General features: G+C 46.3%; 1 protein-coding gene across 1 annotated transcript in view; it reads left to right on the forward strand.

Moving 5' to 3' along the window:
• The window catches only part of HEPACAM (hepatic and glial cell adhesion molecule), a 73,235-nt gene that overhangs the window by 10,148 nt on the left and 37,189 nt on the right, over positions 1 to 25,898 (forward strand). Inside the window, exons 3-6 of the mRNA XM_075280092.1 lie at positions 110 to 391; positions 4,661 to 4,754; positions 20,616 to 20,689; positions 24,934 to 25,004. Coding sequence (XP_075136193.1) covers positions 110 to 391; positions 4,661 to 4,754; positions 20,616 to 20,689; positions 24,934 to 25,004 — 521 coding nt within the window. The remainder of the gene's footprint in view (positions 1 to 109; positions 392 to 4,660; positions 4,755 to 20,615; positions 20,690 to 24,933; positions 25,005 to 25,898) is intronic.

Consider the following 25,898-nt stretch of genomic DNA (forward strand, 5'->3'; position numbering starts at 1 on the left):
CAGCAATGAATTATGATATGCTGAAGTTTATGGCTTGGGTATTTATCAGTCCAAATTTCCAGTGGTCATCTCATTCTGTTGTATTATCTATTCTATAATTTGTGACTAGTTCCTGTATCTAAGCCTCGGGTGTCCATTTCTTCATCCACTGTCCTGGAGCTGACAGAAAATTTCACCATGAGCTGTGTTCATGATAATGGGACTAAGCCAGTCTACACCTGGCTGAAAGCTGGGAAGATGCTGACCAATGACTCCAGGATCCATCTGTCCCCTGACCATCGGGTGGTGACCATCACCAGAGTCTTAATGTCTGATGATGACATCTATACTTGCCTGGTGGAGAACCCCATTAGCAGCGGACGTAGTTCACCTATAAAAGTAACTGTCTACAGTAAGTAACTTTAAGTCATTTTAAACACATATAAATCATTATATTATGAATGGAAAAAAGCATGTATTAGAAAGTTTGTCATCAGAAACCCCTTTAGTACCTCTATGGGAGATTGATGCAGTATCCAGTTCCAGAAACTCATTTTTAAGAGAAAATGCAACGTTATATGTTTTCCCACTTTAGGGATATACCATAACTTACTAAGGCTGAATTCACACAAGGTTTTTTGGACCAGATTTTGACTCAGAATCCGCATCAAAATCTGGCTAAAAAAACCCCCTCCCATTGAGTTCAATGGGAGCCGTTCACTTCCTTTTTCCGCGAGCGTTTCTTTCCTACTCGCAGAAGTAATAAGCGACCTGCTCTATCTTGCCGCGGATTCCGCAGCTGAATCATCCGCGGGTGTCCACGGCGCGACACTCCCTCCCGACTAGGCCCATTCATTTGGGCCTAATCCGGAGCAGAATTCTGCGACAGTCATGGCTAGCCGCGGGAGGCATTTTTTGGATCGGATTCTCAGGGGTCTTTCCGCGTCAAAATCCAGTCCAAAAAAACCTGTGTAAATTCAGCCTAATTGACTGGGCTTCAACTCCTGGAATCAGAGGCATACCTTGAAACTCGATGGCACCAATGCAAAATCTATAACATAGTCCCTACCGACCTCAGGAATTTGAAGCTAAATTTTTCCACTGCATCAAATTCCACACCAACAAGACAGATATCATCTGCCTCCCATTCTCTTCAGTGACATTTATCAAGCAGAATCCGTCTGAAGATTGAGCATGACGCATGTGTTTCCTGCTTTATGTTTCAACTAGAAGAAAAAAATAAGCACCTGTCTCCTATTGAAATGAATGGAGGCTGGTTTCAGGTGGCACTTGGAGCTGATTTTGAGGTGGAATCCGCCTCAGAATCGAATTTAGCTGTGTGAACATGCACTTAGTCTGAGGCCCCAGATTAAGGAGACACAGCTTCTTTGTTGCAGGTTATTTGAGCCAAAGTCAAGAATGGCTACAAAAAGAATGGGAAATATCTATGAAACTCTTATACTTCTACCTTTTACTCAACCCATTCCTGGCTTTAGCCAAAAAACAAAACAAAACACACAGCAAAATCTGCAACAGAAAAGCTGTATTTCCGCAACATGGGGCCTTAGTCTTAAAGAGGTAGAGTTAAGGTAGCAAGCAGCACACTGTTATGTAGAGGGAATTTCATTAGGCAGCTATTGGCTGCAGTGCACTCCCTGTTATTAATAATACTCCATGTGTTTCCTAATTAAGGCTGAGGCCCCACATTGAGGAAATGCAGCTTTTTTTGTTGCAGATTTTGTTGCGTTTTTTTGAGCCAAAGCCAGGAGGAGAATGAGCAAAAGCTAGAAGTATAAGGGTAAGTTCACACTACTGATACGCTGCCTGATTCTGAACGTTAAAACACGTTCAGAATCAGCGCGTATAAAGCAGTTCCCATTCATTTCAATGGGAGCCGGCATACGAGCACTCCCCATTGAAATGAATGGGCTGCTTTTTTCACTACGAGCGCTCCCATTGAAGTGAATGGAAAGTGCTTGCGTGTACGGCTCGGAATGAGCTGAGCTAGTCGTACACGCCAGCACTTCCCATTCACTTCAATGGGAGTGCTCGTAGTGAAAAAAGCAGCCCATTCATTTCAATGGGGAGTGCTCGTATGCCGGCTCCCATTGAAATGAATGGGAACTGCTTTATACGCGCTGATTCTGAACGTGTTTTAACGTTCAGAATCAGGCAGCGTATCAGTAGTGTGAATGCACCCTAAGGCTAATTTCCCCACAGGCCAGAACCGCTGCACTAAAGCACTGCAGGAACAACTGCGGCGTAAACGCATTGCGTTCTTCCCGCAGCGCTTTGAACAGAAAGGTCACAGAGTTTTTCTCCACAGACTTTCTGTTACGATTATATCTGTGGGAAAGCCACCGGCATTTCTGTAGATATAATTGACGCTGCAATTTTCAAAACCACAACGGTTTTGGAAATCGCATCGTGTCTGCGCTGCGATTTTTTTCCACAAAGTGGGCATGGGATTCCCATGATCCCATTCACTTTGCAAGTACTGTACAATGCCACAATTTTTCCTGTGGCGTTTCCGGCCCGTGGAGCCCTGGCCTAAAAACTTCTTATATAGTTCTTATTCCTTTTGTAGCCATTCAAAATCTGCAACAAAAAAAAGCTAGATTTCCGCAATGTGAGACCATAGCCATAGGGTATGTTCACACTGAGTTTTTTGCAGGCAGATTTTAACACAGAATCCACCTCAAAATGCGCCTACAAAAATGGCTCTAATTGAGTTCAATGGGAGCCACTCGCTTTTTTTTCCCCACTAGCTAGTAGCGGAAAAAAGAGGTGACAGGACCTATTTTGCAGCGTATTCTGCGGCTGAGTCATCCGTGGCATCCATGGCTCGAGACACTCTCCTGTTTAGGCCCATTCATTTGGGCCGAATAAGGAGCGGGATGTCGATGCAGCATCGGCATCCAGTTGCGCATAGCCGCACAGAATGTTCACAAGGCGGAAAAGGTTTCTGCCATCTTTTCCTCTGTGTGAACATACCCTAAAGGGGTTGTCCAGGCAAAAATGGACAACCTTTTTAACATTTAAATCAGCTGGGGAATTGAATTCATTGAATGAAATTAAAAAAAATGCATACTTACCTTTCCCCGATGCTCCGGTGTCCTCCTGCGCGTCCCAGTTCTTCTGCTCCGGTAGGTCTCTTCCAGAGTCCACTGAAGCCTCTGATTGGCCTCATCTGTCATGTGATTCATAATGTCCCTAATGGCCCCTTATATAAATGACCCAACCTTATGTTCATAATGTACCCTTATATAAATGACCCACTATACTATTAAAAATGAAAAAAATTAAAGATATACTCACTTGCCTGTGATTATTTGATTGACAGAGATGCAGACAGAGCCGCCACCTCCTCTTCTTATGTCCATTTCTATGTGCCTTGACCATGCGTAGGATGTCTGCATCTTAGCGCAGGAGGCCTGATGCGATCACGTCATTGTGCACCAAGAAGCAGACATCTTGTCTGTGTCTTATAAACCACACACCTGAGGAGGCCTGCAGTTTACAAGAAAGAGAGTTAGTTGCAAGATGTATTTTAACTAGAATGGTATTCTGCAGAATCTAGGTAAACGTACAGCATAATAAATAATTATTTCCAAAAGACAAAAAACATCCTCAGATAATATTGAAGCAAGATAATATTGCATGAAGCCATGCTGTAATCCTCCCAACCAGAGAGTTGTGGACCTCAGGGTGGTTTTCCAAGGCTCCCCATTCTGGGAATCACTGTTCTATGTATAAGTGTGTATTAATATTTGGCAGACATATTTATATTTTGTATATGAGAATAAATGTTTTATTTTTACATGCATTTGTATTCCATGTATACTATAAAGTACATGTATGTTTTCTATACCTATATCATGTATTTGTATTCCATGTATACTGTATAGAAAATGTATGTTTTCTATACCTATATCTATATACTTGGCCATTTCAACAACAAAAAAATTTAAAAAAATAGATCAGCACTTCAATGTAATGTTCACTGGCCCAGTGCTGACCTATTGTCTTATTTTACATAACATATGTTTCACCAAATAAACATTTGTTTAAAGCGTAACTAAACTTTTGGACAATTTTCGATTTTCTGGCAAAGTTTGTATCCTTAATAAATTTTGTAATATACTTCATTAACATATGTTACACTTTAAGACAACAGTGTGTTATTTTTATATAGCATACCTGCTCTAATGCAGTAAAAATATGTAACTTCTAGACAAATAGTGTGAGTGCCCTATGATAATGGTATAGTGTTTTCTACTTCTATACGTTCTAATTTCTGAGTATAAGAGGCCTGATTTAATGGAAGTTGCACAGGGGCCCTTTATCTTGTATGCTAAATAAATCCACTACACCGAGCTGTACTAGAATTGTGCCTTCACTATTGCTGTGTGTGCAATCTGAACGAGACCTAACCCTTCCCATACCATCTCAAGAAACTTGCCATTAGAACATGGGAATATAGTCATTTGTTCAAGGCGTGCATTTGCACCATCGTACATCAGGACCAGGTGTTTTTTTTTATATCTCGGATATGCAAAATTAGTTTTCAAAAAGGATGTAGTTTGTTTTTTTCTCGACTGGATTTGATGCATTTCCCATCCTGTAACATCCACAGTTTTCCCACTGAGAGGATTATAACATGGCTTCTTTTGTTACACAGGAAGAAGTTCTTTGTACATTGTCTTGTCCACCGGAGGGATATTCCTGCTTGTTACATTGGTCACAGTCTGCGCTTGTTGGAAGCCGTCCAGAAAGTACAGTGACAAATATTCTTTCAACCCCAGAACCCCACCCCTCACAGATTAAAGGGGGCCTTCATCATTAATTAGGAGTAAACAACCTGAGTGTCCTGCTTAATGCTACAATGGTGTGGCATACAATAGCATGCTTCACATATAAAGGGCAGACAGTATTCTCTAGAACGTAAAAGTATTCTGTCATTTCTGTTAATGTCCAATCCAGCCCACCCCATTTATACAGACTATAATTAATGTTTCTGCTGATTTGTTGTTCCTAACACATGACCAATTAATCATGGATATACGAGGGGGGACCCAAAGGTTTCCAGAAAAGTTGTTTTTGAAGCGTATATTTATTTATTTTTGTACAAAATTCTTTCATTCTCCTTCAAAGTACTCTCCTTTAGCGGCAATACACTTGTCAAATCTCGTCTGCCATTGTTCGAAACATTTTTTAAACTCATCTACTTTGATGTGTGCAAGCGCCTCCAACATTTTCCTCTTCACCTTCTCCACGTCGGCGAAACGCTTCCCCTTGAGGTTCCTCTTCATTCATGGGAATAAAAAAAAGTCACTGGGGCCATATCGGGTGAATGGGGTGGGTGGGGCAAGACAGCCATGCCGTTTCTTGCCATGAAAGTGGTCACCGAGATGGCGGTGTGGGCTGGAGCATTGTCGTGGTGGAAAAACCAATCACCAGACTGCCACATTTCCGGCCTTTTTCGAAGCACACTGTTGCACAACCTCTTGAGAACCCCCAAGTAGAAAACCTGGTTGATGGTCTGGCCTGTAGGAACGAATTCCGAATGCACAATCCCTTTTGCATCAAAAAAACAAATGACTATTGTCTTCACATTGGACTTCACTTGACAAGCGAAGGCTGGACAAAACAGCTCATGCAAGAAAATTCACTGACGAAACCTTCCGCATCAATGCCTGAGAAGGCATGGTTGAACAAATAACTAGCTGCAGAATCAAGTACTACGAAAACTGCGCGCACAGCAGCCTCATTCTGGAAACTTTTGGGTCCCCCCTTGTATGTACTGTACAATACAAGACATGCTCCCTATAGAAATAATGGCAAATAAGTAATATTACAGGATGAGGTGCAAATGACAAAGGCCTTGGGCAGTGTTTCTCAGCCTGTTGTACATGAACCCCAGGGGTACACCCCACAGTTCCCTTGGGAGCCGGCCACGGCTGAGAACCACTCTCCCCCCCCATTCCATACTATAGAAGTGCAATGAGCACTTCAATCAGTACTGGACAATTTAGTTTGACTTTATCTTATTAACTTTTTATCTTCGAATAGAGATTTGTTTATCCCAGGCATGCTTCAATTCATTTACAACCTTTGCTGGAAGTTTATTCCAAGCTTCAGCTACTTTTTACATGTGGGTATATTGAGCGGGCCATTATACTACACGTGGAGCATTAAAGGAGTCTTTATACTACATGTAGGAACCATTATACTACAGTACATGTGGAGGCATTGATGTAGGCCAGGGGTGCTCACACTTTGTCAGCATGTGAGCTACTTCTTTAAATGACCAAGCCCTAAGATCGACTAGCCACTTCTTGTGGGCGAGGCCGGGGCGGGCCTGTGGGCGGGGCAGGGACGGGCATGTAGGCGTGGCAGGGCGCAGGGCCGCCTATAGGCCAGTATTACTGCTACTGGCGTCAGGGGCCCGGCCAAATTGAAAAATGGGGGGGCCCGGTTTTGGACCGCCACTGTGTGCCAGCCCCCTGGCGCCTGCAGCAGTCATGTGCCCGATTTCAACTCAGATCTGCGTCCAGAGGACGCAGATCTGAGTTGGACACATACGCGGCTACAGCAAGGAGCTGACTCCTGCTTCGCTGCTGCGCGCCTCTCTCGCTGACACATGCGGCTGAAGCGAGAAGCTGACACAGGTCAGCTCCTCGCTTCGCCGCTGCGCGCCTCTCTCGCTGACACATATGCGGCTGAAGCGAGGAGCTGACCTGTGTCAGCTCCTCGCTTCGCCGCTGCCGCCGGCTACTGGCTTATAGACGCGATGTGATGGATCGCGTCTACAAGCCAGTAGCTGGCGGCAGCGGCGAAGCGAGGAGCTGACACAGGTCAGCTCCTCGCTTCAGCCGCATATGTGTCAGCAAGAGAGGCGCGCAGCGGCGAAGCGAGGAGCTGACCTGTGTCAGTTCCTTGCTTCAGCCACATGTGTCAGCGAGAGAGGCGCGCGCAGAGAGCTGCGAAGGAGTGGAAGAGAAGGTAAGTGTAATGTGGAAGTGGAACGTGAAACTGGGGGCAAATGAAGGAGAGGACGGCATGACACTGGGGGCAGAGATGGAGAGGACGGCATGACACTGGGGGCAGAGATGGAGAGGACGGCATGACACTGGGGGCAGATGAAGGAGGGGACGGCATGACACTGGGGACAGAGATGGAGAGGACGGCATGACACTGGGGGCAGATGAAGGAGGGGACGGCATGACACTGGGGACAGAGATGGAGAGGACGGCATGACGATGGGGGCAGAGATGGAGAGGACGGTATGACACTGGGGGCAGATGAAGGAGGGGACGGCATGACACTGGGGGCAGAGATGGAGAGGACGGCATGACACTGGGGGCAGAGATGGAGAGGACGGCATGACACTGGGGGCAGAGATGTGGGGACATGAATCTGGGGGCAGAGATGTGGAGACATGAATCTGGGGGTAGAGATGGGGGACATGAATCTGGGGGCAGAGATGGAGGGGACATGAATCTGGGGGCAGAGATGGGGGACATGAATCTGGGGGCAGAGATGGAGGGGGGACATGAATCTGGGGGCAGAGATGGGGGGACATGAATCTGGGGGCAGAGATGGAGGGACATGAATCTGGGGGCAGAGATGGAGGGGACATGAAACTGGGGGCAGATGAAGGGTGTATATGAAGCTGGGGGAGAGATAGAGGGGGGACATATAATTTACGGGTGACTGTAGGGGGATTATACTGTGTGCGGGCACATGAAAAATTAATGAGAATGGGCGGAGTCAACATAAAAAAGGGTGGGGCTAAATTTGCCGCAGAGCGCGGCGCACATTTTGTCCCTCTTTCGGTTCTTCAAAAGTTAGGAGGTATGGGTACAGGGGGCAATGGAAAGATGTTAGAAGGTGGATGAGGGGGAAGGGGGATTGTTGGGGCATCGGGTGTGCGGCACTGCGGAGAGGGAACTGGGGCAATAATATATAATATATAAGTTTTTAGCTGGAGAACTACAAAGCCAGGAGCGGATCCAGGGCCGGGCGAGACGGGCAACCGCCCGGGGCCCCGCGCTTAGCGGGGCCCCGTGGCGCGGCCGGGACCTAACAAAATGGTCCCGGTCGGCATGTCCCGATTCCAGCTGAGCTCAGCGTTAAAGCAGGAGCTGACAGCTCCTGCTTTAAACGCCTATGTATTCAGCTCATCGGCGGTAGGATGTACTTTCAGGGACTTCAGGGGCCCGATCGGGATATTCAGGGGCCCGATCGGGCTCCTGACCATCCCAAAATGGGCCCCTGTACCATTCCCTGCGAGTGTGTGAAGAATTAGCAGGCGCGGGGCTTCTCCTCCCTGCGCTGTGCACTGCCGGCATGTAGCAGGACGTGTGCTGCCCCTCCCCCACACAGATCGGAGCGTGCAGGGGGAAGTCTGCTGGCTACTGCAATGAAGCAGACCTTTCACCACAGGCCAGACAGGACAAAGCTGCACAGGAGCCTTCTCCATATCCAGTGCACCAGGCCAAATGTAAGTACATTTTTTGGGTAAAAATATGTATATTTAATGTTTGTATATTTGTGTAAAGTGTCTGATATACTGTGTGAGCCCTGTATGCTTGTAGATAGGTGTGTGTGTGTGTATATATATATGTATGTATATTTAATGTGTGTATATTTGTGTAAAGTGTCTGATATACTGTGTGAGCCCTGTATGCTTGTAGATAGAGGTGTGTGTATGTGTGTGTGTATATATGTATGTATATTTAATGTGTGTATATTTGTGTAAAGTGTCTGATATACTGTGTAAGTGCTGTATGTTTGTAGATAGGTGTGTGTGTGTGTGTGTATATGTGTATGTATATTGTATATGAATGTATGTGTGTAAATATATGTTATATGTATTAGGCCTGGTTCACACCTGCGTTCAGTATTCCTTTTTGGGAAGTCCACTTGGGGTTCCCCCGAACAGAAACCTATACGCATTAAAAAGCGGTGAGCAATGAAACCACACGGACCCCATAGACTATAATGGGGTCTTTGTGTTTTCTGTGCGGTGTCCACATGAATCACGTGGAGAGAACAGGAGTACTTTCAGCACTTTTCTCACCACATGATTCATGCGGACACTGCACAGAAAACACATGGACCCCATTATAGTCTATGGGGTCCGTGTGGTTTCATTGCTCACCGCTTTTTAATGCGTATAGGTTTCTGTTTGGGGGAACCCCAAGCGGCCTCCCCAAAAAGGAATACCGAATGCAGATGTGAACCAGGCCTAAGTATATCCAGCATATGAGTGTCTTTCTGTGTTTTCTTCTGTACATGACTACCATTATGCATAGCATTGTATTTTATAGTGTGATGTTCAGTATATTGAGATGTTACAGGGGTTATCCAGGAATTACAGTTCTCTGCAAGGGAAAGGTCACAAATAAGAAAAAAAGCAAAACCCATACTCGCCTGTCCCCAGTGTCTCCCACCAATGGAAGAACAAAAGGACGGCGCTCTCAGGTCCAAAGGAATTTATTCAAAAAGAAGATTGCACAATTGTGCAATCTTCTTTTTGAATAAATTCCTTTGGACCTGAGAGCGCCGTCCTTTTGTTCTTCCATTGGTGCATCCTCCTGGTTTTTGACCAGTGTTATAGAGACGTGCTGCCACTCTCACTCTGACGAAGCCTAATATTGCTGAAAACGGAGTTGTGAACGGAGTCACAACCCGATCAGGTGAGAGGCCACCAGGTCCTGAGTTCTTTTCATAAACACCAGATAATTCATCTATATATTTATAATAGACCATCTACACTATAAGTGTGCTCGGTATCTCTCTATTCCCCAGTGTCTCCCACGTCCGTCTGGTCCAGTGGCTCCCGGAGCGTTGTTCTGGCAGATGTCATCGCCACACGTGACTGCTGAGGCCAATCATGGGCCTAAGGAAAGGACACGTGACATCACAGGTGACATATGTGAGTGATATCGCGGTTTCTTTCCTTAGGCTGCTGAGGTAGATGATTGACTTCATCAGTTACGTGTGGCGAGGACTGAAAAAACTCTGGGGCACCGCTGGAGCGGACAGGGGTAGGAGAATCAGGGACAGGTGAGTGTGGGTTTTATTTTTTTTCCTTCACCGGCCTCCTTGTAGAAACCTGTAATTCCTGGGCAAACCCTTCAAGGATTAGGCCCTAGGGGGCGTGGCTAGCTGCGTGTGAGAGCGGACGCATCTTCCAGAGCTCTCCGTGTCTCCGCTCTCCATCTGACCTCACCGGCACCATCCTGCTTTATTTTCTCCTGGGCTGCCCTGAGGCTCTCCCCAAGCCTCCGTCTGCTGTTTTTGGGCGCCATCCGTCCGCTCTTGCGTGGCCCCGGGCGGTTGATTGTTCTGCGGCCTACTGCTTTGCCTGAGTCCGGCCGCCATCTTGGCCTCGCGGCCTACCCGGTTCCGTGCACCCTGCTCTAGGAATTGACCGCATCCACTTACCTGCCTGCCGTCCGTTCTCTCCTCCTCTCGGTGGTGATCCCCTGGTGCTCTCTGGTGTCCTCTGCCTGCCGGACTCTTCATCTGCTGTCTTCTCACCGCTGCGGCCGCCATCTTGGATCTGGGGCCTACGTCTGTGCTGGCTTCTCTGTCGGTGGCTGCATCCAGAAGACCTTGCCTGCTGTTCCACAGTCGTTCCTGGCTCAGTGTGGTTGTCCAGTGTCCATCTCCTGGTGTTCCTGACCCTCCTGGTACGTCTGTGGGGGCCTGCTGCTGCTTGTTAACTCAAGTCAAAGCTGCTGCTTGTTTATACTGGGCCCTTGCTCTGCCTGTTGCCTGGCCTTCCTGCACTGCTTGGATTACAGATATCTCCCCCCTCTGCTTTTTGGCTCTGGCGCTGTCTGCTGGGACATTCTAACACTGTGAGTACTCTCTGCTGGTTTTTTGGATTCTCTCACCCTCTCCATAGACATTCCTAGTTGGGAACTCCTGCTGTTGTGACTTGCAGTGGAGTGAAGGGAGTGTTGAGCCCCTACTCCACCATCAGGGGGGGCTCCTCACCTTCCTCCACTTGCTGTGTGGTGTGCGATCTGCGGTGTGTCCCCACAGACCTGACGCTTCTCTCATTGCTCCTTTTGCACCCCCTGGGCGCCAGGTTTGATTATGGAACTGTTTGACCGCCTCATGTAAGGCCTGGTGATACTGCGAGTGTACCTTCATTACCTTCTATGGTCGCTTCCCGCTGTGATATGTCCAGAAGACGTCCTAACACCTCCACTGCTCCCTCCCGCACACCAGGCCGCCCTCTTGTTCACTCACCATCAATCTCTACCTTCTTGTCCCGACCTGGAACCTCGGCTACAGGGTCTGGCGCTGAAGACATGGCTCCTCCATCTCCTCCGCTGCGCCAGTCGCGGCCGCCTTCTTTAGTGTCTGCTACCCCCCCCCTGCACATGACATGCAATCCTCGGATTCTGCTCCCCCACCCTGCTCGGCAGCCCATATTGCCCCAGTGGACTTTCAATTACTTCGGGACCTTATTCAGGCTCTACCTACTAAACAAGACCTGGATGCTGTAGTTTCTCGAATGGAGCAGTCCCAAGCTCAGGCCCTGGGTGCTATCCAATCTGATGTGTCTCAGCTTACCACTAGGGCTGATGCTACTGATCAAACACTGTCCTCTCTGGAACAACGCCTGTCTGCAGTGGAGAGCGCTCAGTCTCACTCTGAGACTCGTCTTCAACATATTGCTCTGCTCCTGGATGATCAAGAGAATCGGGGTCGCAGAAATAATATTCGCCTGCGCGGAGTACCTGAAAAAGGCCCTCAGGATGATTTGCTCAACCGAGTTAATACCATTTTCAATATGGCGACTCAACGCCCGCTGGATGCTACCTTCGTGATGGACCGTGTGCATAGAGTCCAGCGGTCTGGCTCGATTGACCCTGCTAATCCTAGAGACGTTCTGTGCAGATTACATTATTTCACGGACAAGGAACTCATCCTGAAGTGTGCTTGGGATATGGGATCGGTGCCTTTTGAAAACGCCTCTGTCAAGCTCTATCCTGACATCTCATCTCGCACGCTGGCTATGCGCCGTGCTCTTCAACCGGTGTTGACTCTAATCAAGGACAGTGGAGGTTCCTATAGATGGGGTCATCCCTTCCATTTGATTGTACGTTCTGGCTCCTCTTCCATTGTGGTCCGTTCCCCGGCGGATTTGCCTGATTTGTTTGCCTCCTTGGATGTACGCCCTGTCTCAGTCCCGAACTGGCTTGCTCTGGACTCCTCCCGCCCTACTGTATCCAGACGTAGCCGCGGCTCCAGGCGTTCTTCTTCAACTGCCTCCGGAGAGAGACTTCGGAGCAACCTATCTCCACGACGTCTTCCAATGATGGATCCGCCTGGGCCCCCGCTCCATCAACCGGATCTTTCGACTTCGCTTCCCATCGAAGCATGAGCCCTCATGCTACTGATCTCTGCCCTACCCACAGGACAGTGTTATTGTCCTATTGTGTTGAGTGATCTTGGACTTGTTTTGCAGTTGGTGTTTATTTTGTTTGTGATTGCTCTGTTCCTTTTGATCCTGTTCCTGATGGGCTTTCTAGATGGCCCTTGGTGTTGCTTATGTCATTTTTTTTTTTTTTTTAAATGTTTTCTCGTAGACCTTAGATTCATTTTGTAGCCCTGTGCTCCCTATCCCTTTGTATTTCATTGGGAGTGGGGGGCGTGGGGTTCTCCTTACCAGGTACACTCGTGGTGCTTACGGGCCCACTTCCCCCCCATCTTTTCCTAATCCCCTACTCCTTCCTGTTTCTTGTTGTGCCCCTTGTTTATTCGTTTAGGGGTAGTTAGACTTGTTCTACTCTTCTCCCCCGCCCCCTTCTTCTACCCTACCTTTACTGCTCTTCTCCCCCGCCCCCTTCTTCTACCCTACCTTTACTGCTCTTCTCCCTCTACCCCCCCTCCCCCCCCCTTTTTTTTTTTTTTTTTTTCTTTTTCTTTTTTTCTTTTTCTCTCTCTTTCCTTTCCCCCTTCCTCTCTCTCTCCCCCCCCCCCTTCCCCTCTTCTTAGGCTGTGAGCGGTGAGGGCCTGTCTTCCACCATGCCTCCACTTACTCACCTCTCCTCCATCACAGTAGGCTCCCTCAATGTGAGAGGCCTTCACAGCCCGGAAAAACGCTCCGTGCTCTTCAATCTGCTCAAAGGTAAGCGCCTTCATGTTGTGTTTTTGCAGGAAACTCACCATTGCTCTCACAAACCGTACAAGTTGACTAATGCTTAGTTCCCCCATTCCTATCACAGCTCTTCTCCTGACCCGAAATCCAGAGGGACTAGTATTTTGATTTCTCGCTCCCTGCCTTGGGAACATTTGGAGACTCGCACTGATTCCGAGGGCAGACTTGTTATGGTCAAAGGTCGTATCTCCTCCCAGCTTTTTACTTTTGTTTCTTTGTATTTGCCTAATTCGGGACAGGGTCGTGCCCTCAGTTCTTACTTAGGACTGTTGGACGGCTTCGCAGAGGGCTTCCTGGTAGCTGGGGGTGATCTTAATCTGGTCCTAGACCCTTCATTGGATTCCTCCACTGGTGTCTCTTGGATAGGGATTACTCCTATTTCTCCCCGGTCCATCACCGATACTCTCGTATTGATTACCTCTTTGTCCGTCACCAACATCTCCATTCTTTGTTAGCTGCGGAAGTTGACAACATTACCTTCTCCGACCATGCTTTGGTTACTTTGTCTGTTTCCTTATCCTCTCCTATTCCCTTCCAACGTCAGTGGAAACTGAACGCGTCACTTCTAGACGACGTATCCATTCTGGCAGACGTCAAGACCCGATTGGAGGAATACTTTGAGAGGGAGGAGACGTCGGGGGTTGCTCCCCCAGTGGTGTGGGAGGCTCATAAATGTTTTGTCCGGGGTATCCTGCTGCAACATGGTTCCCGCTTGAATAAGGCGCACCGAGCTTGCATTGAGTCTCTGCTGCAGCGGATACGCTCGTTGGAACTCCTTCATAAACGCCAAATCACTCCTGATGTTTATTCTCAGCTTGCCAGCGCCCGGGAAGAACTCCGTACGCTTGTCACTGATAAGGCGAAGGGTACTCTAGCTAAATGCAGACGTAATTTCTACGAGTTCGGAAATAAGAGCGGGCGTTCCCTGGCTAGAGCTCTTCGGGTTCAGCGATCCTCCACCTATGTTCCGTGCCTCCGTTCCACCCAGGGTACTCAGTTGCACTTGCCCCTCGACATTGCGTCTGCTTTTCGGGACTACTATGCCTCTTTGTACTCTGTAGACTCTGGTCCCTCTCCTCTCCCTGAGACGGTGTTCCGTGATCGTATTCGTTCTTATCTCTCCTCCTCGGGTCTCCCATCGCTGTCCCTGGAGGACTTGGCCGCCTTGGAATCTCCTATTGTTGAAGAAGAGATTTCTTCAGCTATCTCCAGTATGGCAACGGGTAAGGCCCCAGGCCCAGACGGCCTTACCTTGGTATATTATAAGAAACTTGGCCCTGAACTCCGCCCCAGACTGTTGAGAGTTTTCAATTCCCTTACTACTGGTTCGACCCTTTGCCGTGACTCCCTGTGTGCACACATAGCGGTTATCCCCAAACCAGGAAAGGACCCTTTAGTATGCCCTAGCTACCGTCCCATTTCGCTAATCAATGTTGACCTCAAAATCCTTGCCAAGATCCTGGCGATCCGATTATCACCCCTGCTGGGTGCCATTATCCACCCAGATCAAGCTGGATTTCTACCTGGCCGTGAGGCTCGAGACAATACTACCAAAGCTATCAACCTCATGTATGGGGCTAAACGATCGGGTAATCCTCTCATGCTTCTTTCGACGGACGGAAAGCCTTTGACAGGGTTAACTGGCGGTTCATGGAAGAGACCCTGTTACACATCGGTCTTCGAGATCGCATGATGAGTTGGATTATGGCCCTATATTCTCTACCCTCGGCGATGGTCAGAGTGAATGGGTTGTTGTCCCAGCCCTTTCCTGTCCAAAATGGTACCAGGCAAGGATGCCCCCTTTCGCCTCTCATTTTCGTCTTGACTCTTGAGCCTTTCCTCCGCCACGTTCGAGCTGATCCGAACATCTCTGGTGCTGCTCATTCTTCCTGCTTATATAAAGTGGCGGCGTATGCAGATGACTTGTTATTTTTTCTCTCCTCCCCTCATGTTTCTCTTCCAGCTCTGATGTCTGCCTTTCAGGTTTACTCGACCCTCTCGAACTTTAAAATCAACTTTTCAAAGTCTGAAGCTCTTAATGTGACCCTTTCCTCTTCAGCGGCCACTTCCTTGAGTCAATCCTTCCCCTTTCATTGGGCCCCCACTTTTCTTAAATATTTGGGGGTCTATCTTACTCCGGACCCGAAAGATCTTTTTCGCTGCAACTTCCCCCCATTACTGGCGTCTATTAGGGCTGATTGTACTCGCTGGTCCACGGGTGCCTTTACCTGGTTCGGGAGGTGCGCCATCTTTAAGATGAACGTTCTTCCTCGTCTTCTCTACTTGATGCAGACGCTTCCCGTTCACATCCCTCTATCCTTTCTTAGGGCCCTCACTTCCATCCAACTGAAGTTCATCTGGTCGGGCAGACCCGCCCGAGTGAGCAAAGCTTTTCTCTTTCGCCCTAAGAGTTGTGGTGGTTTATCGCTTCCGGACCTGAAGTCCTATTACTTGGCTACCCACTTGACTCGTGTCGTGGACTGGTGTAGGCATGCTGTTTCTAAACCTTGGGTCTACATCGAACAGGCATTCTCCCCGATCCCTCTGCAGGTCGCCCCATGGTTGGATTCCTCCTCATTAACATCTCTTTTTTCCCATCCTACCATTGGCCCCACGCTTCGGGTTTGCTCCAGAGGCCTGGTTCGCTCCACTTTCTTCCCTAAAAACTCTGCTTTTTTTCCAGTACTAGGCAATCCTGCTTTTCCACCTGGAATGTTTGACCGAGTCTTTCGTAATTGGCGCCGCCATGGAATTTTCCGTGCTTGTCACTTCCGAGACGAGGGGGGATGGAATGCACTTCCGAGCTCTCAGGCCCCTCCTGAACTGCCACCTTTGGATGCTTGGCGCGAGATGCAACTTCGTCATTTTTTACATTCTCTTCCTGCTCCTACAGAGTTCCGTGTCGAACCCACTCCCTTGGAGAAGATTTGTGTTGGCGCTGACCCCCTTCGCCACTCCCTCTCACTCACTTACCAAATCCTGGTAGAACCTCCGGAGGACTTGGTTCCGCCATTCTTACTGAAGTGGGAATCTGATCTGTCTCTTTCCCTCTCTCGGGAACAGCGTAGGCGTATTTTTCGCCTTTCTCATACTGCTTCCATCAGCTCTCGCTGCCAGGAGGCCAGCTATAAAATCTTATCCCGATGGTATAGGGTCCCTACGAGACTCCATGCTATGTTTCCTCAGGTCTCTCCGCTATGTTGGCGCTGTGGTGAGGAGGCCGGCACCATGTTACACGTTTTTTGGTCCTGTCCTGCCCTGTCGTCCTTCTGGGAAGGGGTCAAGCGGATTACCCTCCAGCTTACTGAAACTTCTCACCATTTGGGCCCTGCTCTGTTCCTCCTTAATCATTGTGAGTCTTCCATAAAAGTCTTTAAGCGTTCCCTGCTCAGATTCCTAATCCTTGCAGCCCGGGCTTGCATCCCACTTTTTTGGAAGCGAGTAGATCCTTCTCCTCTTTCCCTCTGGATTTCGAAGGTCAACGAGATAATGCGCATGGAAGATCTCACGTCTTTCCTGCATGGCACGACTGAGGCATACACCAGAACCTGGTTCTATTGGTTCGTGTTTCAGCGGTCTGCAGAGTACCGGACGCTCCTGGGCTCTGACCCCTCTGATTGATACTCTTGTTGTCCGTCTCAGGTATCTGGCTGCTGGTCGCACCCGAGACCTTTCCTCTGGCTGTGATGTAGATGACCTGACAATGGAGGTGCTCTTTCTGGTATCCTGACTGCTCACACTCATCCTTACCCTGTCCCCCCCGTTGTTAAGTTCCTTTTTCCGTCCGTCTCCCCCCCCCCCCTTTTTCTTTCTTTCCCACCCCTTCCTCTCCTCTTTTCCCCCCCTCGCTTCCTTGTCGCTTTTCGACTCCCTTATCCCGGTTCTTCCGGGTCTTCCTGAAAGCTTCTTATTGTTTTTCCTATGTTGTTTTTCTTTTTCTGTGCTTCGATATTGTGTTGCACTATATGCTTTTCTGCTCACAGGGCATGTGTTCGCCCGGTAGCTTGTAATTGTCTTTTCTTTTCTCCGTGTAAAAATTATCAATAAAAAATTTTTGAGTTTAAAAAAAAAAAAAAAAGGATTAGGCCCTACTGAGCAAAACACAGCTAACGCTGGATTCACACCAGCGTCTGGTCTCCGTTCTGAGGTTTCCGTCTTTTGCAGGCCCCCCTTTTTTTTTAATGGCCAGTTCTTCGTTCAGGAATAAGTTGACAGCTGATTCTGACTGGTTACCAACGTATCCCGGCAAGGGAGGCCAAAAACGCAATGTGAAAAAGCCCTGAGGATTTATTAAGAGGGCTCTTATAAATGGTGTTGGCTCTCTATAGGCGCTGTCACACGTAGCAGATTTTACCTGCAAGTAGATTCTGATTAAGCCTTGTAATGCTGCTAAATAGAGGGAAATGTAGTACAGAATTGGTATGTCGCAAAATAAAGTAGTTTTAAAATGGCGAGGGGGGGGGGCAGACACTTAGGCTGTATGGGGCCCCAAAATTCCTGATGGCGGCCCTGGCAGGGCGTGTCTGTGGGCGGGCATGTGGGCGTGGCCGGGCAGATCGTGAGAGGTGGCCGCCCAGGCATCCCCGCTGTCTGCTTCTTCACAGCGCAGGCTGAGAGTTATCTCCGGACACTGGTAGGCTCGGGCTGCGGCAGCCCCGCTGGCCAGTGTCAGTAGGTGACTCTCAGCCTGCGCTGTGAAGAAGCAGCACCCCGGCCCCCTCCATCCCTAAGAGCGGCCTGCAAGTGCTTGTTCACAGCGCAGACTGAGAGTCATCTATGGACACTGGCTTCCGCAGCCCCAGCCTTCCAGTGTCCAGAGATAACTCTCAGCCTGCGCTGTGAAGAAGCAGACAGCGGGGATGCCTGGCTGCTTCCCGCGATCGACCCATACGTCCATTGCGATCGACCAGTAGATCGCGATCGACGTATTGGGCACTCCTGATGTAGGCCATTATACTACTTGTGAGGGCATTCAAGGGCCATTCTACTGAGTGTGCGGGTCATTTTTCTACATGTGGGGCACTGAGGGGACCATTACATTACACTAGCTGGTACCCGTGACTTCGTCTGCGGTGATTGTAGAAGTGGGTATATACAGGCGCGGGTAAGGTTTTCGTACTGTGTATAAGGTATGGGATATGAAATGTAACTTTGTATCTTGTTTTTGCTATAATTCTGAGAATACGTGAGACTTTTGTGTTGAATGTAATTTGTATTTCAGCTGCTATACGGTGTTGTTATAAACTGTACATAGTGTCTTTGGGACAGAGGTATTTCAAGTGAATATACTTCGATATACGACATTGTATGATTTGTTATTTTCCGCCAGTACATGTAAGTTTTGGGCACAGGATACTCTTGAGCAAGCAACATAAAGTCTGGCCCTGTGCATGACAGTTTAGTAACTCCATGTTCATAGCAATTAACCCCATCATGTCCCTCACATTAACCCTTGTTTAAGAGTTACTGATATGTGAGAGACTTGGAGGTAATAATTAAGTATCTTCATTATTGAGGTCTTTTATTAGTACCTCCATGTCTCACATAGTAGTAACATTTATATGAGGCACACAGGGGTTAATATGAGGGACATGATGGGGTTTATTCCTATTAATGTGAGGCACACAGGGGTTAATATGAGGGACATGATGGGGTTTATTCCTATTAATGTGAGGCACATGGAGTTACTAAGACTAAACTAATAACCCCAAATGCCTGACATTAATGAGAACAGTAATCCTATGTACCTGTGTGTTTTTCAGTTTCACTTTGCTAGCAGCTTCCTCTCCTCTGGGAATTTTTGCAGGATGCAGACCACTATAGCAGGCACAGACCTGAGCGATTAAGCTCCACCCCCTGGGTTTCTTGCACCCCTCTTATTGGAGGGCAGTGAGAGAAGGGGAGTGTCCTTATGCCTCAGCTCTAGCAGAGCACTGAAGGGACCTCGGACTTCATTTAACTCTTGCAGGTCCTGTGCTGCTGGTGTGCCAGTGAAATATGGCAGGAGTGCCACTCTTGGCACGTGTGCCAGGGGTTGCAGACCTCTGCTGTAGAGTGTAATATGAATTTTGGTGGCTTGCTATGGTCCAAAGTGTGTGAGATTGCAGAGACAGTGATGTGAGTTTGGGTTTTGTGGGGGTCCTGGGAAAAACGTATGTGCGCTATTGTGACGAAAAGTAGACTATTGCGCAATCGAGTGTAGTAACTATGTTTGTGGAAAATTTCAGCCAAATCGGTGGAGCGGGTTTTGCGTGATTGAGGAACAAACATCCAAACATCCAAACACACAAACCCACAAACATCCAAACTCACAAACTTTCACCTTTATAAGGATTACATGTTGACAGAGGCTCCATACAATGACTTATTTGATTAACATTTCTAAGTGATCATGTATAAGTGATTATAAGTGGTTTACTTGTTTGAAAATGTTTCTCATTAGGGGTACTTCTCTTTAAAAGGTTGACAAAAAATGGTCTAGGCAGAGGGGTAGTGAGTTATAGAGGAGTCCTGCCATGCCAACTTGAGGTGCCCTAGTTAGATTATATCTGTGGGGTCAAACAACTGTTGAGGTATTGGTTTTGTTGACTAGGTTTCATGGAAAGATGACCTCACCACTTCTTCATTGAAACATTGAGGGTTATAGAAACCTACGATGGGGAGTCAAAAATGATCCTCACTTTAGTTATATTAAAACCACTGTTGGATTCACTGTCTTATCCGCTCCTTCTGTATGAGATTGCTGTCTCCCTAGTCACTGCTGTGCAGGTTTGAACATGTTACATCAGTTAACTTGTGAGTGTGGTACAAAAAAAAAAATGACTGCCCCACTTGTGATTTTCACAAAAGCAGAGCAGCATGCAGTAACTAGCTGGTTTATGGTCTGAGGGATATGTGAGGTGTCAATATTTATTGAAGACTTCATGCACAGTATGGAGAAAGTGTTTTTGTCATGAAGTTCAGAAGACCACATAAGTGTCAGCCGTGAAGAAGGAGCCGGACGTCAACCTGAATACCAAAGCTTGTTGATAGATGGACAAAGTGCATAGAAAAGATGGTAAAGTGTACTCAAAAGCAGGGAGCTTATGTTGAAGAATGATCTACAGTGAAACCTCTCCAAAAGACCACCTCTTTGAGAACACCACCCCCTTATCTACAACCCTTTTTGTGTGACAGATTTTCAGTTTTCCATACTAGTCATCTTCAATAAGAAGACCATCCCCTAGAAGACTACTTTGTAATTCAATTTTATGTGGTTGTCTCAGAGGTTTCACTGTATTTGTCTTTTCTGAAAATTGATTGAAATTTTTGGTAATTTTTGTCTCACCCTCGTAGATTCATGGATGGACTTCTCCTGAAAGATCAATGATGTGTAGAATGAATGGCTCTACTTCTCATGTAAAATAATATATTAATATCTTATAACTTCTATAATCGCATCTTCTAGAGAGAAGCACAAGCTGGAGGCGCAGACATCATGTGAATATACAGACCATTCTGAAGATCCTCTAAAACATGAAGGTAAGCCCTCCATAGTTTGGTATCGAGTGTTGGAAACAGTATTATGGAATACTTTCACATGAAAAGAATAAGTAGTATAACAAACTGTCCATAAGTGGAAGGAGAAAAGGGTTGCTAATCTTGGCGATCTATGGCTGGCAGAAGAGAGGAGATGGCTAGCTTTACTGGAATTCCAGGATATGTTTGCAATGGAGGGAAACATGTTTCTGCCTTATGCCCAGCGTTCCTTCTGCAAAGGTAAACTTAATGATGCCAGATCAGAAATATCACACAATGCTTTTGACAGTATACTACAAGGAGGGGGTGGTAGAGAAACAATCTCTTTGATATACAGGGGACATGCAGGTATACTCACAATCCATTACAGAATCTGTGTTCTCTAGCTGGTCCAGCTGGTCCTCTAATGTACTGACACTTCCACTCAGGTTAAGGAAGAAATGATGAGAAACTCATCTTGGATTTATACATAAAGAAGCCATATATGCCTTCACTATAGGGCTGGTTTGGTACACTGTATCTGGAACTGCGAGTTTGTGCAAAGTCCTTGGTGATCCATACTCCAGTATATCATGACTACCTGGAACACTGACATTCCACTTGACCACGTGGTGGTGACGCTCTTGTTAGCAAAACGTATATTGTTACAAAACTGGCTACAGACTTCCCTTCCAGGAGTGAAGGAGCTGACCCTTCAAGTCATGGAACTAGCACGATTGGATACCTTATCTAAAAAGGAGAAGGGGGCAAAACACTTCTTTAAGAGGTGGAAAGCATTAGTTTCTAAGCACAGCTCTATAGAGGAGATAGAGTTCCTTGTTTCCCCATTTCAAACCACTACATGGTATCTGGAGTCCTCACTATACGGAAACCTAGGAAGACTACAGCTTCCCAAAGTGAGACAGTCTTAACCTGTACTCAGGTTGTGCAGCACTGCTTTCCTGGGAAAGTTTACCCCAGGGATCTCGCTCCAAGGCTATGGCTGGCACTATTATGTTTTATAAATTTTATCTGGAATTTGTTTGCTTGCTTTCTACAGCCTCTGATAAGTCAAAGCCCATTTCTGGGCATAATGATGTACTTCGTTTCAGCTTCACATATGATTTGGAATAATTTGTCACTTGTAATTATTGCAATATCTTTTATGGCTGGCTCTACATATTACTGATATAATAAAATAAAAAAAGTAGAATACTACTTAAAGGGGTTGTCCCATCTGAAGTATTCTAGCTATACTGGTAGCTTATGTAAATTGTACACTTTTCCTAAATATATTGCTTTAGAAATGCTGCGTTGTTTGCCTGCTATGTGAAATTATTCCTTACACAGCGTTTCCATAACCACTGACCTGTGTCATAAGACAAGTGACATCACTCACTGCTTTCACTGTTATCTACAGATCTGCCATTCAGTTCAGCTAATTGAAGTTTGCTGATAAAGATTAGTCTGTTATCTCTCTGTAAACACACAGATAACACTGAGTACATTCTCTACAAGTATGTTCATATTATATGATCTGCATTTATATTAGAGTTCTAGTAATCATAAGAATTGTGATAGTTCATAGTGTTCTGTTTAGCAAGCTAGGAGGGGAGAGGAGGGATACAGGAAATGAGAAGAGGAGTCAGCAGGTAAAGCTGCTGAAACAAGAGGATGGGAAACTCCTTTAATCCCTGAGATTCCAGATGAAATCCAAAACAGATAGAAAATTTGGCATTTTACACAGCATATCTGCAACAGAAATCTGCATGTAGGCTTCAGGTTTCTATAGTGGATCTTATAGTAAAATGCTTGCAATAAATCATCAACATATTCAATGTAATGCACATTATAGCATTTACAATAGGTCACACAAAGCACAAATAAATATACACAAAAGTTACACAGTACGATCCTATGTAAGTGTAACATCTCTGCCTGTTGCCATCTAGCTCTGTAATTGAATTTGCACCACACCCGTCTTCTGCCTTTGTCTGTCTCTGTCCATGAAGTAGTTAAATTTGTTCTTGCCCTGTGATTGGCAGCCTGACTTCCTGTCAGGTCCAGGGCGGGTTCATCATCCCCTATTTAGTCTTGGCTCACATTCACACTGGTGCCTGTTATTGCCTCGTGCTTGCTGGCTACTCTTGATGTTAATTTACTTGTATTCTTATCCTTGACCTCTGGCTTTCCCTACTGACTATTCTTTTGGACTTCAATTTGGCACTGCATTGCTCGACTGTTACCGAACCCTGGCTAGCTGACCTCCCATTGTTGTCGTTTGTCTTGTCTGCATTTTGTGTGTCACATATATAGGAAGGGATCGTCTTCGAGTTGCCGCCTATTACGTAGGATAGGGCCTGGCAATAGGAAGGGACAGTGGGGGGGCTTCAGCTTAGGGCTCACTGTCCCTTGTGCCCCTTCCTCCAGGGTTCTCCAGCAGCTTCTGGGGAATTGTCATCTAGCAATTCCCTAACAGTAAGTATCTAAGCAATTTATCCACCTAAGGCCATTTTGTAGAAGATGGTGGCTCCTGCAATCTTATACATACTCCATCTTTCATTTTCATACTGGCATTATATGTCCCGTAAAGTGACAATGAGGTATTTGTATATACAAAGTATGTAGGCTCCATGCACATGGCTGTATTTATTTTCCATATACTAACTATAAATACGTATTTGTAATGATTGACAGTATAAAGACCCATTAATTTCTATGATTCCATGCACTTGACCATATTTTTTATGAATCTGTGGGGGAGGGGAGGTGACCCCAGGCCCCAAATTATAGAGCAGACACTATTCCTGTCCATTTTGTGCTCCAAACTTATTCAAGTGTATGGGTCTGTGAAAAACACAGAAAAACTCATATGGCGCATGGACATTTATCTATTCATTTTTACTGACCCATATGAACCTTATGGTTGTGTGCATATAGACTTATTGATCCACAGCAGTGGTTTTCAATCTATGGTATGTGTACCCCTAGGCGTATGCCTTGCTATCTCCAGGGGGGCGCAACACAGCAAGAGCCAAAGTCCAGGGGGGTGAGTAACACTGTTTATGTTCACTCACCTTCTCTGGACCTCCGCAAACTGTGCTCTGTGGGTCTGTAAAGACCTCATAGTAAAACAGCAGCTTGGGGGCGGCAAACCCCCAAAATGTCGAGTTCTACTAAACCTCAGAAAATGCAGGTTAAGCCGAACCCAAAATTATTTGAAAATCATTAGGACTTTTAATATGATTAAATGTATGGGCCACTTTAGGATAGTGTTAAGGATCACTATGGGACATTATACTGTGTGAGGGCCCACTACGGGACGTTTACATGTGAAGGCCATGCAGTGACACTGTGGGGGACATTATATTATATGTGGGCCACTAGTCAATCCCAAATGTGCATGATGGGGTTCAGGTCAGGGGTCTGTGCCTGCCAGTCAAGTTCTTCCACACCAAACTTGTATAGCACTAGGATCTGGGCACTTAAACCACTAATTCAAAAGTCAAATATTGTTTGGCTGTTTTTTGTAAGTTTTTTTTTTGCCAACCCTGACCTACTCAAGGACAGGGCAGCCAGATAGTTGTTACTTGTGTACTTGTTATGCACACTTATCAAGATCGTTGTCACTAGTGCTTTGCACAATTTGCTTAGTGGTAGCAAAGAACAATGAGAGTAGTTAGACCTCAGAAGACTCAGCAACTTCTTAGTGTAAGAATAGTGGTCCCGAAGCAACACATAGCTGTTGTAGAGTTCTCACAGGGGTTTACTCTCAGCTTCTACAGGTATCGCTTCTCAAACACACACTAGATGTGAACTGTGTCGCTGTAGTGCCCGCAAACTTAAGGGGCCCGGTGGGCAGAAGGGGAATTGGAGGTGGCCATGAGCAGGAATGGGGATTGGTAAGTACAGGCACCCGTCAGGAGCAAAAAGAGTTTAATAATAGTTCATGGGTGGTGTGTCCCCCAAAAAACCAACATTTTTATTACCAGTTGTGTTTTCAGGTTCTTTGAATTGCTGAAGAAATAATAAAGTAACCATTCTCCTTGCAGCAACAATGTTGTGATGTGTATTTTGTGGGTTAGGTGGGTGATCAGGGAGGATTTGCCCTCGCTATGTATTTTTCTTTTCTGTTTAGCACAACATAGTACCAGGACTGCTGCTTTCGATGGATTGGAACTTTCCTTTAGTACTACATAACTATATATGTTTGGCATATAAATCTCATTGTTCATTGCTCTGTTTTTACACTTTTCTTCTTTTTGCAGTTGAAGTTAATGCACGAACTATGGAACGAGAGAACAAAAATCCAGTAACTTTGTATATCTTGAAGGATAAGGTACAAGATGATTATACTTACATATGTGTCCTGTCTTGAATTGGGGAAAAATATATCTTTGTACCATTTAATTGGTAGATTTAAATAGATAAAATTTGAGAGAACTATCAATATAAAGCTCTATGTACACACTGCCCGAGGCAAACCCAGAGATGTCAGCCTGGGAGATCCCTTCAAAGGATGATTTGCAAATGGCAAGTCGATGCAAAAGTTTTGAGTGGCCTTTTAAGGGGCGTGATCTTTATAAAAGGGTGCTTACACAGCTAAGTGGCCATTTTTTTGTGGCCCAGGCATGCGCAGTCGGGTCTGCCCGAGGACTAGATAATTGAAAACCCAGGACGGAAGAAGACACGCAGAGAGGCGGGTTCCTGAAGAAGATGGAGGTGGCGCTGGAGATTTCTCTTGCAGCATTGGGGACGCCCCCAGTGCTGTTTGAGTGCTGGGGCCTGTCCCCAGTGCTGTGAGAAAACTCATTTGCATACTGAAGAAAACCAAACGCTGGCGCGGACAAGACTTCTAAAGGTAGGAGACGAATAACCTTTCTTAAGGCTATTCCGACATGTTATCGAGAAAAAAGGGTTCCCTTAAAGGGATTCCATCATTGGATACCATCATTTCTGTCCAGGCCTGTTTCATCAGTTTTATTTTTTTTTAAATTCTGTTGAAGCGAAAAGCAATGTCTGACTTTCATTTGTTTATTTTCATAGAATTATTATTTATTATTACTTTGGTCAAATTCAAGTTATTTCTGTGACCATTATGGGTTTTTCTTAATTAAACAAGGGGGACCAACAATTTTGTCCACGTGTGTATATCCAGACACCATATAATAATGTTAAATCTCAGATTGACTGGTTAATGAGATAAACAATTGCACCATTTTTATTTACGCCA

This window comes from Leptodactylus fuscus, chromosome 6 (genome assembly GCF_031893055.1).
Source record: "Leptodactylus fuscus isolate aLepFus1 chromosome 6, aLepFus1.hap2, whole genome shotgun sequence".
Taxonomy (NCBI): Eukaryota; Metazoa; Chordata; class Amphibia; order Anura; family Leptodactylidae; genus Leptodactylus; species Leptodactylus fuscus.